Source organism: Balaenoptera physalus (assembly GCF_965194825.1).
Source record: "Balaenoptera physalus genome assembly, chromosome: 5".
NCBI classification, from domain to species: domain Eukaryota; kingdom Metazoa; phylum Chordata; class Mammalia; order Artiodactyla; family Balaenopteridae; genus Balaenoptera; species Balaenoptera physalus.
In genome coordinates, this window is record NC_138884.1 from 56,051,479 (window position 1) to 56,068,785 (window position 17,307).

At 41.8% G+C, this 17,307-nt stretch overlaps 1 protein-coding gene across 1 annotated transcript in view; it reads right to left on the minus strand.

Moving 5' to 3' along the window:
* The window catches only part of FRAS1 (Fraser extracellular matrix complex subunit 1), a 443,799-nt gene that overhangs the window by 51,003 nt on the left and 375,489 nt on the right, over positions 1-17,307 (minus strand). Inside the window, 7 exon segments of the mRNA XM_082464007.1 lie at positions 1,712-1,880; positions 3,967-4,126; positions 5,248-5,398; positions 7,123-7,236; positions 9,322-9,549; positions 11,184-11,324; positions 11,609-11,733. Coding sequence (XP_082320133.1) covers positions 1,712-1,880; positions 3,967-4,126; positions 5,248-5,398; positions 7,123-7,236; positions 9,322-9,549; positions 11,184-11,324; positions 11,609-11,733 — 1,088 coding nt within the window.

A 17,307-nucleotide genomic window follows, 5' to 3' on the forward strand; every position in this document is an offset into this window, starting at 1 on the left:
TAGGGCCACACAAATCTGAAAAACATGTAATTTTCATCAACAGAAAATTACTATTCCACATCTAATCAACTAATCAAATTAAGTTTTATTACGCTCCACATTTTAAAATGCTCCCAACTAAACGAAACACTCATAGGTCTCTATTTAGGTCTAGAACACAATGCCTTTTGTCTTTCCCTAAAAACCACAAGTATGTGCTCTTTTCTATTATTTTGCTAAAAGACTCCTTAGCTTATCTATTCCAATTCCTCATTTAAATTTGACATAAATTAGGAGTTTGGGATTAAAAATATACACACTACTATATATAAAATAGATAACCAACAAGGACCTACTGTATAGCACAGGGAACTATACTCGATATCTTGTTATATATATATCTTATATATATATCTTATAACTCTACTCAATACTCAATCTGAAAAAGAATATATATATGTATATATATATCACTTTGCTGTACACCTGAAACTAACACAACATTGTAAATCAACTACATTTCAATAAAAGTTTAAAAAAATACATTTGACATGAGGCCTTAGCTTAGTCCAGCTGAAATGCCTCAAAGAGAGAGTCCACTCCTCTTTACAGAGATTTATGATGCCATAAGAATAATGAAACTACTTTGAAAAAACATTTAATAAATACCTAATAAGTACCAGGTATTGTGCAATACTTAAATCTGACACATACAGGGCATCCTGCCATAAAGGAGTTTACTATTTATACAGTAGGTTCTTTCTCTTTTGCTTTCACTCTCTCTTTTTTCTCTTTCATTCACACCCTGGTGTTAATTACCACTGCTGTAACATAGAGATGTGCAAACGTGTGTGTGTGTGTGTGTGTGTGTGTGTGTGTCTACCCCAGAACTCCTCTCTGCACTCTCCTACCAACCCATAAAGCTGTCAACTTATTGTCTCTAAGGCAACTCACACTCAACATGTCCAAAGCAGGGCCAAGATCACCCCCTCACCAGACCTGTTCCTCTTTGGTGTCCCCTCCCAGCGAGGGACATCATCATTCATCTCTCCCTTCTGTCTCACTATCTAATCCACTGCTGAATCTTGTCAATTCTTACTGGTCTGTTGAATCCACCCACTTGTCTCCACCTTCACTTTATTTATTTATTTTTTTACTGAAGGATCGTTGATTTACAACATTGTGTTAGTTTCAGGTGTACAACAAAGTGATTCAGTTATACGTACATATATATCTATTTTTTCAGATTCCTTTCCCTTATAGGTTATCACAAAATATTGATTATAGCTCCTTGTGCTATACAGTAGGTCCTTGTTGATTATCTAATTTATATATAATGCGTATAGGCTCCCATCATCTCTCACTGAGCCTATTCCAAGAGCTCCCCAACTAGTCTCCCTACCCTTCAGGTAAAGGGGGGTAGAGAGGAAGGGTTAGGATACCAAAGGCTGAGTGTACAACATGGTGCCTTGGAGACTTTTCTTGATCGTGAAGCAAAAGTAAAGACTGAGAAGCTGGACAGCAGTTAAAACCGCAGTGGAGATTAGACAGACTGTGAAGAAGAAAGCACTGTGGGAAGGCAACGTAGAACAGTGACTTGATGAAGGGTGCTGACGGGCAGGGAGTTGGCATAAGGAAGTGGGGACGTGCCACAGTTGCCGACAGCCACGTCTCAGCCCTGGCTGCAGCCCACTGGCAATTCAGGAGTCAGAGGCCCCCCACACCCACCTACCTGGCCGGCATACTCCACATAGTCCTGCTGTCCAGGCTGGGAGCTGACCCTGGAGCTGGAGCTGGCGGTGCCTTGCTCTGTGTGACACAGGACAATGGCGTACTGGTTTAGGTTCCCAGTCCTCTGCACCGTGATGCTGACCGACCCCGCTTTCTCACTGACATTGTAGCTGGAAGCACACAAAAAAGGCAGTCTCTGAAATTCTGAAAGGGCTGTGAAGGATCCACATGCTTAACGCCTGTCTCTTCTGGTTGGTTACTGGTGTCAGACAGTTCCGAGAAGAGGCAGGTTGGTTCCTTTAAGAAGCCAGGTTGTAAGCTGAGGGAATGCGTTCACGTGGGACAGGCACAGAACCAGGCGACCAAGGAAGCTGTGGATGCAGAATGGTATCTGTCCCGTTTTCAGAGAGAGTTGAAAGATGGTCAGCACATAAGAGCTATGTACTCCATATTTCGGAACACAAAGAAATAATTTCTCCCAAGTGTGGTAGAGTAATTAGAATAGGTCAGTGAGTTCCTGCAGAAGAAAGCTGCTTGGAAGCCAATTAATGACTTGGTTCAGGTGGGGACTGACTGAGCCAGATCTCCAGGAAGTGTTTAAAGGAGCCAGGGCAGTGCCAGAGATAAGAAAATGAGAACTGGGCCAAGGTAACAAAGGTGCCTAGGCAAATGGAACTTTATGACAATGGGGGAGTGACAAGGTGCTATAGACTGAAAGTGTCCCCCTCCAAATTCATATGTTGAAACCCTAATCCCATCTGTGACAATATTAGAGGTGGGGCCTTTGGGGGGTGATTACATCATTAGGGTGGAGCCCTCATGAATGGGATTAGTGCCCTTATAAAAGAGAGCTCCATCTTCCTTCTGCCATGTGAGGTTACAGCAAGAACTCAACTCTCTATGGATCAGGAAGCAGGCCCTCACTGGACACTGAATCTGCCGGCATCCCAATCTTGGACTTCTTAGCCTCTAGAACTGTGAGAAATAACTTATTATTATAATTATTGAAAAAAGCCACAAGCAAGTAAGGCCTGAGCTGGGCTTTGTTTTTCATCACTGAGTATGGCCATTAGACTTTGGCTTGGGTCTTATTGCTGTGAGGCTTGCAGGCAAAGTGCCTCTGAGAGGTTAGTCTTCATTGCCAGCTTGGGGACCCTCCGTATTTTTTAGTCCATTAAACATTAGAGGGTTGCCCAGAAAACGTCATCAGTTTTATTCGGTGTATTTAATTTTGAAGGAGTTACAATACAAGTAAGAGGTAAATAACAGCAAAGTGTTTTAGATATATATATATATATATACACACACACATACATACATGTACGTGTGTGTATATATATGTGTGTATGTGTATATATATATATTGATTCCAATTTTCCACTAATTCTCCAAGTGTGTGTAATAGTAGGATAGCCTACATCTGGGGCACTTAAAATCAAGTTTGCATGTTTTCCTCCCAAGTTCCAATTTTCATTTAAATTATCATGAGGTTGGTTTCTTAGAATAGTGAGTCTCAAAGGTAGATTTAAAGAATTATTCCCCCCACAAAAATTATAATCCTTGTTATAATCTAATTTATAAATCAGCACCGTGCTTTACCAATCGGTGACTGACTCTCTGTTTGCCTCTTAACTCCCCAGCAGACTACAAAAGCATCTTGAAGAGCTGCCTATGTTAAGCTATGAATTCTTCCCTAAAGATATATGATTCTGTGAACACCAAAAGAGCTAGGGGGAGAATGGGAGCTTGAGAACAGGGAGAGTGTAGACAGAAGGCAAAGACTTTGTTACTGTGGGCCAGTGATTATTCTTCTGAATGCTTATTGTTTTCCCTATCAGTTCTGCTGGATTATCTTTTAAACTTGAAGACAGAAGGACAAATACTTTCAGGAGAAGAAGTAAAGCACAAGGGTTAAGATCACTGGACTTAAATCCTGGTTTTACTGCTTATTAGTTATGTGATTTCAGATAAGTTAGTTAACCTATTTCTGTCTCTGTTGCTTTGTTGTTGTGGAGGCAACAATAGTACTCATCTCATAACTACAAGTATTAAACAAGATGACATACGTCAAGTACCTGTTACAGTGCCTGGTACATACAGTATTCAAGAAATATTTGGTGTAACTATGATTTTTATTCTTGTTATCACCCCACCATCATCATCGGATGATTAGAGCTGACCCACAGGGTGCTTCATCCTGACTTGCTCTGCTTTCCTGATTCATTTCTCAAGAATGAACACCAATCACACTTGTACCTGGTATACTTAAAGCTGATGAGGGACCACTGGATATGGAAGACATTGTCGCTGACCACATTGGGTTTACTGTCTCTCACCAGAAACTGAAAACTATCCATCATCTCATGGATCTTCTCCTCATGCAACACGTAACGAATCAACCCCAGGTTCACGTCCTCTGTGAGAAAAAAGACACGGAATTAACCCAGGGATGTAAAGACAGCCTCATAGATTCCTACTGACACACTCAGTTTATTCTTCTAATGGGTTACAGACAAAACTTATTGTCCCAAGAACAAAAAGGGATAGTAAGTAGTGTTAAAAATAAATGTTTCTGCCAGATTTTAAAATGAGATCCTGTGTAAGAAAAGACCCATCTTTATGTATAGAAGTACCCTTATGCTGTTGTAAAATGAGAATCCCAGGGTCTTGGCAAAAAAGCACTTTCATAAATGTCTATGGAATGTGAAAGGCAAATCTTAGAGCCAACAGAGAAGTCTTTGAGCTCGTCTGCTGTGCATATATGCTCATACCCACCCTTACTTCCTTCAAAATAAAGGTTTCTTGGAAGGTATGTGCTAACAAGAAAAGCTGGGGTTGGATTAAAACAGCCCACACACAAGGCACAGATAAAATGTGGCTAGGAGAGAACAAAAGATTGAGGACAGGGAGAAAAAGGAAATATGGCACATAATGCCATAAGATGCCATAAGATGCAGTTGTGCAATGACTGATCCCAATCAGGTGCATCCTCAAAAGAAGTCTAGAAGACTGTGAAAAGCTTATAAGCAACCAAAATACAAAATGGTCTGCTTGATGTGATTCCAAACAGGAAACTATTTCTGTTGAGCAATCTACCCATGTTGATTTTTTTTCTTTGCTGAAGAATTAAAAAAAAATCTATAATCCTTAGAGATAAAAAGTAAACCACAAAGGGTCACAGATCTTTCATAAAGTCTGGTGGTTATTTTTGTTTTGAAAGAAAACCCAGGAGTATCACGTGATCCTTTCCAGAAAACTTGGCCAAACCTAAAGCAATTTGGTAGCTGAGGAAGCCTGGTAAAGATAAAATTTTTCTTTCTTCCTTTTTTTTTTTTGTCATAATTCAGAGTAACAGGGAAAAAAAATCAGGAGAAGTAAAATTCCAAAGTTGGATGGTTAGACACTAAGAGATCTATTTGTTTGTAAATAGGTTACTTGGGGGTAAGTAGCTGGCAGTAGTTGTGAGAAAGATCAGGGAAGTAAGGAGAGTGGTGTCAGCATAGACCTCTCCCACTTCTCAGCTCTCCGAGTGCCCACCCTGTGTGAAAGTAGCAGCAGCTCTTCCAGGCTGCAGCTTATTCTCCATGTGGCCATGCTCAGGGCCTGTGGTTATCTCGTAGACAAGCTGCAGGTCTTCTGTGTCTGGGTCCACGGTCAGCAGTTCCTTCTTGGTGATCAAGTTGGTTGCCTGAAATAGAAACCCATTATATTTAATTCCTGAGATGGGAATAAAGCAGGAACAAGATCCTCTGACTCAGATTTAATTCAGCTCAACAATGATTTACTAAGTGCATTTATTGCATGGTAAACTTTGTCGGGATTGAAGAGGTTATGAGGATAGAAACCATCCCAGCCTCTGCCCTTGATGTTCACACTTTATTGGGAAAGAAAGGCTTATGAGCAAGGTACTGTTGCAAGAGCTGTAATGAAATATACGAAAAGAATGCTACACACTTTTGGGGAGCAGGAGCGATTACAGAAGTCCATCTGGATTACGGAAAGGGGGGTTTGAGGTGGTGGGATTTGAGTTTGGCCTTGAAAGAAGGTTGGAACTTTGAAAGAATGATACAATGCAGGGAAGATGGCCACTTTATACCTTATAGAAGTTGATTACAGTGCTTGAAATTGAGTAAGATAAATATATGATATCCCAATATTGCCCAAATATACTGGCTAAATTTTGATTCACTCATTTATTCACCCAACAAATATTTAGTGAGAGCAAAGGTTTGAGAGGAAAAAAGGGGTGGTCAACAGTATTAAATGTTACTAGACCTAGTAAAATAAGGGCATGTAAGTGACCTTTGGATTTGGTGAAATTGGTGACTTTGGTCATTGGTAACTTTGATAAGAGTCACTGCAGTAGGGTAAGAGTTGAAGGTAGAAGACCAATTGGAGAGTACCAAGAAGAGAATAGGATGGTTCTGAGTACTGAGAAAAATATCAAACAGGGCATAAGCGGAATCTGTACTAATTTTGTTTCATATATTTAAAAATTCCCAATGAGTTCAGTGGAAAGCTATAGCCTCACTGCTACATATACAACCAACAAATCAGCAACATGGAGATGAGAAAATCCACATCCTGGAGGGAATACCACACACAAAAGTCTTTCCAATCTGAACTGAAGAACTGTGTGTGTTTGGGTGGGGATGGGGATTTAATGCTTGACAGGTTACCAGGTGAGAATTATGACATGTCTTAGAATGACCAAACTGAGAGTTAGGAAAAGGAGAAAAAAATTTAAATTTCTAGAATTCCTCTGAGGATACTTACCTACAAAAAAACTCACTTCCTTCTCATCTGTGGCATATTCCAGATGTTCCTCAAAATCCATCCTCCCCTTCTTCTAGTTAACAAACTTTTAACTGAGCACCTAGCCGCCCAGCTAGACACTCCCATGCAACAGATAGGGCCATAGGGCCAATTTCTTGTCAAAAGAATATGAGTGCAATGATGTGTTTAATTTCTGCACCACTTGCTTAAAATGAAGTTCCTTGCCCTCTACTTTTCTGTTTTCCTCTTCCCATGGGCTGGAATACTGATGAATAGCTGAAGAGGTTTGGCTATGCTCTCAGTAGCAACAAACCAGTGATGGCAGAACAATAAGATACAAGGAATATCCGTCTCTGAATGGTCATGTGGAGCCCTAGCCTCCCCACTTACTTCTGTACTTTATGTGAGAAAAAAGACTTCTATCTTGTTTGAGCTACTATATTTTGGGGTCATTTTGTAAGAATATCTTAAACTGTGATACAATTCTAACCAAACTCATGGAGCTCAGCAATCTTAAGAAATCAGCTCACTTAGGGAGGGATAAACATGAGTTGAACAGGAGTTCTGTTCATGTTGTTGTGAATAGGATCGAGCCCAAGTCAGTTAGTGTGTGTGCGGCAGGTGCAAAGGCCTTACCTTGCCATCCATGTACTCCAGCCACTGGAGCCCCAGGTTGGTAATAATTCTAGGGGTGCCATCATCTACTGGGAGGATGTCTACCCAGAACTGCTGAGGTGCTGCTGTCATGATCTGTGGTGAAAGCAACAAAGGAAACTCATCATTCACACATATCTGAAATACGTCAGGTCTAGGACCTACAAAGGCTGGGACCCCTGAAATCTGTTGACACTTCAAAATGGCCAACTGAGCAAGTTTTCATTGCTTATCACCACTTGGCATGAGGCTTCAGGGAGAATGTTGATGGATAAAGTAGAAACAATATAAGAAGAAAAGCAAGACAGAAGTGGCACTCTTGCTGGAATTTCACCTGCTATGGAAGTTGGTTTTCACACACCTATGCCTTCTTTAGTTGAGCTTAATACTGCCCTGAGGTGAAACAATAAACAAAATATTTCCCTTTCAATAACTTGTTAAAATTTTCATGATTTTCATAATTAAAATGTTAACGTCAAAGTCTCCAGGTAGGATTCTGCCAGATGTGAAAACATGTTTCATGGGAAGAGATTTCCTTTTTTTTTTTTTCTTTCATTTTTTTTTGAGAGAGAACTGTCTACATGGGGAAAGGGGGCAGAAGAAATCAAGAATAAAAGTGTTTGTGGGAATAATGCAAAGAAATTTCGGTTTATAACTTCATTCTCACACAGATACACACATATACATTCACAACATACATGGGGAGTCTGATCCAGCACCTCCCCGTTTCTGAGCAGATACAGCAAGCTGGCATACAGGACAGCAAGATGCTGGTGTTTCAATCTTCTACAACCCTCCTTCTAGATAATTTCCATTTTCAAAATGACACGGTCCCTCTGGAGATCTGCTGTGACCTTTTATGTTTATCATAGGGGTGACCCTCTTGCTGATTAATTCCGAAATCTTTTTTCTCTTCTGAAAGTCAAACTAACTGGGGAGCAGTTACAGCTTGGGAGGGGGAAAATGAACGTGATGACCTGCCAGGTGGAGATGCAGCGCAGATGCTGAAATGGCAGGGAAATCCCAAGAGCCATCCCACTGACACCTCGGCCAACTGAGAATGACCTTCTCACGGGCTGTTTGTTTCTAAAGCATGCCAGAGGATCTTTCTGCTAGGAGAAGAATCATTTATCATCAAAGAAGGGAAAAAACTCTGCAGGCCTAAGAAGTTGACCCTTTGGTTATCCTGGAAATAAACAGCAGGGTGTGATAACATGCTCACTAAAATTGCTTCTGCTGAGTCAGGTAGCCGTGTGAGATGCAAGGGTATCCATGAGGCCACCTTTCACCAGAGCTGCAGTTGTTCCCAGGGGAGGGTTACGATACTGCGAGAAATCTGCTAAAAATGAGTTAAAATGGTGGGGAAGGTAGTGGGAGGGGGCTCTTAGTTTCCTGAACATCTGAATGTTAGAAGGAAGCAATTCTCCTAAGGAAGAAAAGTTTAACAGCTTCATGACCTCAAAAGAAAATCATCTTCACCTGTTTCACAAGCTGGTCCTAAAATGATGACAATGATGATGATTACAGCCACAGTTTATCAGATGTTTCCTATGTTTCCTGTGTAAGGTACTGGGCTACGTGCTCCATGTGTATCAGGAAGGTAGAAATCATCCCCATTTTACAGACAGGGAAGCTGAGGCTTAGAAAGGTTAAATGACTTACAAAGACACTCAATTAGTAAGTGACAGAGGTAGAATTTAAATCAGTGTCTTTTGGACGCAAAAGCCGTACTCCTGACTGTAGTTCTTCATGAGATTGAGAAACTCTGGCTGGCTCAGGAGACAATTTGGAACCATGTGATATTATTGAAAAACCAGATGAAAGAAAAATGAAAGGAATAAAGGGTGAGTGAAAAGGAAGAGGAGAAATAATAGCAGTGATAATAACAATAACTGTCATCTATTTGAGCACTCACTCTTTGCCAACAGTGTTAAGCACTTTATATGGATTACCTCCGTTGATCCTTAGGCTAATTGAAGCTGGTGATCATTCCTGTGCCCATTTTACAGATGAAAAGCTGAGGCTTAGAGAAGGTAAGTAATTTGCCCAAGGCCCAATTAGTATGTGACAGAACCAAAACTCAAACAATGTTATCCTTGTTCTAAAAAGGCCATGTTCTGCCTCCAGACAGCCTCTGGCATGCTTTGCTATGCCTCCCTCTCTGTCGTCTTTGCCCCTCACCTCTTTTCCCCCTTCCTCAATAATAAAGAAGGGATTCGTCCCGTCAGCAACGGTGAACGTGAACCAGTCTTTGAGGGAGTTGCTGCCGTCGTGGCTGTAGCGGACCCGGTTCTGATAGACGTCCTCCATGGTGAAGGTGGAGGTGTGCTGGAAGGGCTGCCCGTTGGTGGTTCGCTCAATGGTGCCATGGCGCGGGGGCTGCATGATCATGAATGTGACAGACTCGGCCTGTCAAGGAGGCAAAAGGCAAGAGGAGAAGGGAATTCTGTAACAGAAGCCAGAGGTGTGAGTGATGGCCACAGGAGGTCAAGGGCAGCCAAACCTAAAGATATTTATAAAATAAAGACTGCATTTTCTTTATAGATACCAAAAATCAAGCTAAGGAGAGAAATTATATTGGTTTCTATAATCGAACTTATATTCTGGTGCCTTCTGTTTTAAGATGACATTTAAATTTGCCCACTAAGGGTTATAGGGGAAAACCTGAATTTTTAACCTTTAGGATGATTAAGAACTAGACCTTTTAAAATTACTCATTTCCTTTCCATTCACCCTCCCCCCAACCCACATACACTTTTCCAAAACTCTTATATGTAGAATCTCATTTGCATCAGGATAGAAGCAAATTTCCCATGTCCAACGGCTGCTTCCAGGGTGACATGCAGAAGGAAAAATAGAGAGGTAGAAAACCCTGCTCAGGACTCTCCAGTGATTTCTCACCAACTTGGAATAAAATACAGAGGCCTGACCTGGGCCAAGAAGGCCCTCTGTGACCTGGTCCCACGGTTCTTCTCTGGCCTCATCCTTCTCCTGTCCTGTTTGTTCACTGCGGTCCAGACTCTTGGCTGCTGTGTCGCAACGCAAATGTTCCAAGCACGCTTGACTACAGGGCCTTTGCCCTCCTGATTCCTCTGCCTGGAAAGGGATTCTCCCAGGAAACGGCGTAGTCTGCTCTATCTCTTCCTACCTCTGCTCAAATATCAGCTCCTCAGAGAAGCGTTCCCTGACCACTCGGCTTGAAACAGCACACCCATCAATCTCTATCGCTTCTGTCTCTTTATTTTTATTCCTAGCGCTTATCATATCTGACATGATATTCTATGTTCTTTCATTCTTTATTGTCTGTCCCCCTAACCAAAGGTTGTAAACTCCCTAAGGCTGGAATTTTGATCTGTTTTGTTCACAGTGCTGTCTTTAGCATCTAGAGCAGACCTTGCAACTTAGCAGGTAGTAAATATTTGCTGAAAGAATGAATAAATAAATGAATGCATGCTGGCACGGGGAAGGGCATACGTAGAACTAATTAATAAGTGCGTGGTGCTCTTAATGGAAGCTAGATCATGTCAGCATGTCAGATACTTTAATTAGAAAGCATTAGGAGGGGAAGAGTTTAGTCTCTACATGCCCTATTTTACTGTGTAAAGCTTGGTTCTTTGAGAACGCTCAAATTGCAATAATTAGTTGTCACCCACTGAAGTCTCAGTAAAGGAGGTAAGAGTGTATAGGTGAAGAAATTCCTTGTTCACTAATAGGGAGTAATAAAAACACTATATAAAATGTCATCTACCTAATTTTCTGTGGATCATAATAAAAATCAGCATGTGAAAATGATTGTTGCACGTAATCATAGGAAAGAATAAACGTATTTAGGGTTTCAGAAAGGGTTGAAAAACAACTTGATTTCAAATGTATTTAGTTCCTCTTTTCCAGCAGGCCATGGTATGTTCTGGTTTTTAGTCCTTCAAGGATGCTTGCACTACACTCGCCATCCCACCCCACCCTCAGGAGGCACTGTCGCAAAGCAACAGATGCCACTAGATCAGCCTCTCATTCGGCCGGAGAATCCAGGGGAGGACTCTTACCTCTGTGTCTGCATCTACCGCCTTGAGCTCAAACTCTGTGATGGTCTTCCTCACACCTTCCTGTACCCGCATCCCCAAGTTCTGTACAACGGGCAGCGAGTCATCCACAGGGCGAAGAGTGATGTGGAAAGTCTGAGTCACCTACGTGGCAGAAAAGTGCAGGTGGGTCACCTGTCCCCAGCACCCACCCGAGAAGAAGGTAGGCGCTCTCTGCGTTCCCTTTCACACCATTCCTGGCATGACTGACCAGCCAGGAACCCAGAAGTGAGTTCTCTCTGGCAAGATAGAGTTCTCTTTGTCTCTGTCCCGGGCTGAGAGCAGAGGGGAATGAAGTTCTCACAGCAGCGGTGGCTCAGCACCCTCCAATCAAAGAAGATGGCGCTGCAGCAATACCCATCAAGGAGGGAAGCAAGGTCCTCACCCACCTCGTTGACTCCATCGGAGAGCGTAAAGCTGAAGGCGTCTGAATGTTTCTCGGTCTCACTGGAGTGGATATACTGAACGCGTCCTGAAGTGAGGTCAGCTTGAGTAAAGGAACTAATCTGGATACCTAGCAAAGGAAGACGACAGAACCAGAGAAAGGGTGTCAAGGGGCTAGCCACCCCTCTCGGGTGAGGGAAATGGCACACTCACCAGAAACAGTCCTCTGTAGTTTTCTTATAGCATTGATGTGCTGCCCTCTGAGACCTTGGGTTAGAGCTGCTTGTGTGTTTTTTCCCTACAACAGCATATGTTCTGTGGGAGCACATGCTAACTTAATTATCTAGGCTTCTACTACGTGCCAAGGTAAGGCAGGTGCTCAATAAATGTTATTCTCCTTCCTCTTGGGGTTTATGTATGCAGGTCAAATCTGTGAAAGGTAGAGCCATTGCCTTATTCTCCAAACTCCTCGCTCTTAAGTTTTATATTTCCCCACAGCCTCGTAGTCCTTTCTGAAAACCTGCCCTAATTTTTAATATTGTGTGATGGCTTAGCGTTTAAACTCTGGAGTCATAGGGCTTGGCTAAACATAGCCTTGTTTTTGTGATTAGTGAGCCATCCCCGGCACCCATAATTTCCTTGGATAGTCTTCAAGGTCCCTTTCACTCTTGTATCTATGATTCTAGCTTCTCATATACCACTTTGGCCAGGGTGGAAGGTAACAAAGCTTATTGCATGACTTTGAGGTTTGAGCAATCATTCTTTCTCAACTCTAAAATGACCTAGAAAACCAGTGTCTTTTAATAACATGATAACAGAGAAAACTTGTTAATTTTTTTCAGAGTCATTCTAAAAGTAAAAAAAAAAAAAAAAAAAAGAAATCTGAAGTCATGTGATTTTTAAATAATGCCAAGGTATCCCACTAATGAATAATATCTCTAGGTTTTCAAATGCCCAACAATATTTAGCAAAACAACCCAGAATTCTTGCTTCTATCTTAGGGCTTCTGGGGTCCATCCTCTGGTGCCAGCCAAGACTGAAACAAAATCATATCCTTTAGTCCCTCAGCACAAATTCTCTCTTCCTGATTCTGGGTGTTAGAGTCGTCCTCTATTTAATGTGGTCCTTTGCTTTGGTCCTGAACTTCATTTGCTGCTTCCTGAGATTTATTATTTGTCATTGTTAATCCTGGCAAAACCATTTAGTCTCTTCTGTAAAAAAACAAAGAGATTCTCCTGTGACTATTTTACATTTAACTGTGACATCAGTATCATTGCTTTATCTTAAAAATAAAACACATCAACCAGCGTGGTTTACATTTGCAGCTCTCTTTATCATCTGAAATTTGCCACCCAGATAAAATAGCCTCCTGAATATTAGGGCATTAATTTTTTGATGAGGCATTTTATACTTATGTTCGTGCTTGTTACATCAGCTCTCGACAGGCAAAAAAATGTAGCTCCCTCGACCCCTATCTTACAGATTTGTCTTGTGGTTCTGGACAGAAATCCATACCATTCTTTAAAAATTTAATAACTTCAGACTGGCTGCACTGAGAAATTTAAACCTATTCCCCTGCTGTGAATCCACTCTCACAGCTCATGGGGAAACACGTGTGTGGATTCTCACCATCAACTGGTCACCTAACTCACTGTTCCCCTTATGAGAGTCTAAGACTGATTAAGAAAGGTGGTAGAACTCATTAGTTAAGTAGGCAGAAAAAAGTTAACATGCTAGGAGGCCTATAGCTGCCATCAGAAATGCCAGCTTGCAAGATGGGCTCTCAGCTTCTGTCTAGGAACACGGAATTTTGGTATGTTCTAGACGAAGGATGCCTACACTCTAACTGGTAAGAGGGACTCTCTGTGCCTCGATTATTTGTACAATTTGGTTTATGCTGAATACTTGCCTTCCTTCTGGGATTCTACAATTTTGGTTTGTACTAGGTAGAGCGTGCCCATGTAACCAGTCCCCCAATAAAAACCTTGAGCACTGAAAAAAAAAAAAAAATAGAAAAGTGGTAGATCTTCCTTCCTCTTGGGAAGGAAGTGCTGGGATTGATCTTTTTATTTTTTAACATTTTTTATTGAGGGGAAATTGACATATAATAAATTATACATATTTAAAGTGTACAATTTCATTATCTTTGGTACATCCACGAAACCATCACCTCAGTCAAAATAGGAACATATCCATTACCCCAAAAGTTTTTAACTGACACTCTGTAATCCTTCCATCCTTCCCTTTCTTGTGTCCTACCCCATCCCAAAGAAGCAAATGAATTGTCATCTGTCATTATAGGTTAGTTGGTATTTTCTCTAATTTTTTATAAATAGAATCATACAGTATATACTATTTTATGCATGATTTCTTACACTTAGCATAATTGTTTTTGAGTTATCCATATTGTAGCATGTATTAATAGTTCATTCCTTTTCATTGCCGAGTAGTATTCCATTGGATGGTTATAGCATAGATTGTTTATCCATTTTCCTGTTCATGGACATTTAGGTTATTTCCAGTTTGGGGCTATTACAAATAAGGCTGCTATGATCACTTATGCACAAGTCTTTATCTGGACACAAGTTTTCATTCTTCCTGGGTAAATCTCTAAGAGTGGGAGGGTGGGAATATATGTAAGGTGTATGCTTAACTTTTTAGGAAACTGCCAAACTATTTTCCAAAGTGGTAGTACTATTTTACATTCCCGCTAGCAGTGCATGAGAGCTCTGGGCTTGATCTTAGTGGGTCTTTCCCAATTCAGTCTAGCAAACATTGAGTACCTACCATGTGCAGAACACTGTTTCAGATTTGCTTATATAGACTGTTTTATCTCAACAGCTCTGGGATGTCAAGGTTGGCATTATTTTTCTAGATTATGATACTAATAAAATTAGGAAAGAAATGTGACCTATCTGAGGTCACACAGCTAATAAGAGAGCACTGCTGAGACTGGAACTCAAGGTTGTCCACCTCCAAAGTGTAGGCCTGCTGGGAGTGCTTTTTTTTTTTTCTTACGTGATTACATGTTGAAATGACACACACACACATATATACACACACACATATATATATGTATGTATATATATACATACATATATATATTTTTTATTCTGTTAGGAGTACTTTTTGTAAAACTTATCTAGCTTTTCTGGGCAGGACAAGGAGCCTCTTGGATTTCACCCTTATCCTTTAATTTTTTTTTCAATATAAAAGGGATACATGTCCATTAAAGAAAATGTGAAAAACACAGAAAAGTAGTAAAGAATCACAAAACCACTCATAGTGCTAACACTGAAATATCACCATTATAATGTTTTTGAATTGAATCATAGAATAATTTTTTGACTATAACCTTTTTCTTGTCTGAAATATTGATTTTTGATGGGGTATTTAATATTATCATTTAAGTGATATCCATAATTAAGTGCAGGAGGGTAACAAGTTGCATTATAAGGTAAGCTTCAAGAGGACAAGATTTTGTTGTTTCTTCACCAATGTGCACCTAGAATAGTGCCTGGCACACAGTAGGTTCTCAAAACATATTTGGTTAATGAATTTACTTCATCCACTACAGTTGGTCCTATATCTAAGAGGTCCTATTAAGCACAGATTTTCAATCTCTGTACACTTAAAAAATTTGGTTTTAGCTGTTGCTAATTGGGTATTGGAAGACTTTAGTTGTTCACTCACCTGCAAGATGGTGCTTCTAATAACATATTGTCCCTACTGGCCCTCACAGCAGGTAGTTACTGTTTGAAATATCTTGAAGGCTTTTAATCCCGTCCAAAGTGTTTTCAGTCACCAAACCTGCTGGCTAAACTATGTATATGGCAGTGTTACGGAGACTCACATTAACCCTGTCAGTTTTTTCCAATTCCCCTGGAGGGCTAGCACATTAGAGAAAGTTCAGTCCAGGTCAGGGAAGTGGTTGGAGAAAAAAGCATCTTTGAAGAAACTGCCTTCCTAATGGGATGTTAGGAGATCGCCCTGGCCCTCCTGGCTCTCAGCACAGCTGTGGATGGCTCTATGCCTGTTGTCTGCTCCCACCTCAAGCTCAGGCTGTGGGAGATTCTCAGCTTCTCTGCTTCAGATTTTCTTCCAAGCCTCCTGTTGTGGAATGAGTTATGTCCCCCCATATTCATTGACATCCTAACCCTCAGTACCTCACAATGTGACCTTATTTGGAAATAGGATCATTGCAGATGTAATTAGTTAAGATGAGGTCATTACGATGGGTCCTAATCCAATTCGACTAATGTCCTTACAAAAGGGGAAATTTTGACACAGACATACACGTAGAGGGAGAATGCCATGTGAACATGAAGACAGGTATCTACAAGCCCAGGAGAGAGGTCTGGAACAGAGCCTTCCCTCAGGAGGAACCAACCCTGCCAACACCATGATCTCAGACTTCCAGCCCCTAGATCTGTGACACAATAGATTTCTGCTGTTTAAGCTGCTCAGTCTGCGGTGCTTTACGATGGTGGCCCTAGCAGACTAACACACCTCTGCTCTTGGGAGAACCCAAACTAAGACACTGACTGCAGCTGATTCTGGTTGGTGTCACAATATTGAGAGGCTGAGATAAAGAGGAAGCCAAAGAATACCTTTGCTAAAGCATCACCTCTGGGAAGTCCTTCCTAACTCACCCCCAGCCCACTCTTAGGTGGGACTCACAGCATCTTGGCTCCTACTATCCTCTCACATGTTGCTGTCACAACTACTGGAATACACTCGCACATATTACATGTCTCCCACTTCCAAAATCTAAGCTTTCTCCTGCAGCAGCTACTCAATAAATGTTTCCTGAAGGTGAGAACGAGTGTGTGCTGGAGATTGCTAAATCCAATATTACTGCTCCCCTACTTAAAAATACAACTGCTGACTATTACTTAAGTGACTAGAGGCCCAGTTAGGGTGTAGATTTCCCAGCAACCTCACAGCTTTGTGTAGCTAAATCCTTGTCACTGGGATGTGATCAAAAGGGATATGGGAGGGAGGACCTTCAAGATGTTGGAGGAGTAAGACATGGAGATCAACTTCCTCCTCACAAATACATCTACATGTGGAACAACTCCTACAGAACACCTACTGAATGTTGGCAGAAGACCTCAGACTTCCCAAAAGGCAAGAAACTTCCCAGGTACCTGGGTAGGGCAAAAGAAAAAGGAAAAATAGAGACAAAAGAATAGGGATGGGACCTGCACCTCTGGGAGGGAGCTGTGAAGGAGGAAAAGTTTCCACACACTAGGAAGCCCCTTCACTGGTGGAGATGGGGGGTGGGCAGGGGGGGAAGCCTTGGAGCCATGGAGGAGAGCGCAGCCACAGGGGTGCGGAGGGCAAAGCGGAGAGACTCCCGCACAGAGGATCGGTGCCAACCAGCACTCACCAGCCTGAGAGGCTCGTCTGCTCACCCGCCGGGGCAAGTCGGGGCTGGGAGCTCAGGCTAGGGCTTCAGAGGACAGATCCCAGGGAGAGGACTGGGGTTGGCTGCGTGAACACAGACTGAAGAGGGCTAGTGCGCCACAGCTAGCCAGGAGGGAGTCCAGGAAAAAGTCTGGACCTGCCTAAGAGGCGAGAGACCATTGTTTCGGGGTGCGCAAGGAGAGGGGATTCAGAGCACCGCATGAAAGAGCTCCAGAGAAGGGCAGGAGCCGCAGCTATCAGCGCAGAACCCAGAGACGGGCATGAAACACTACGG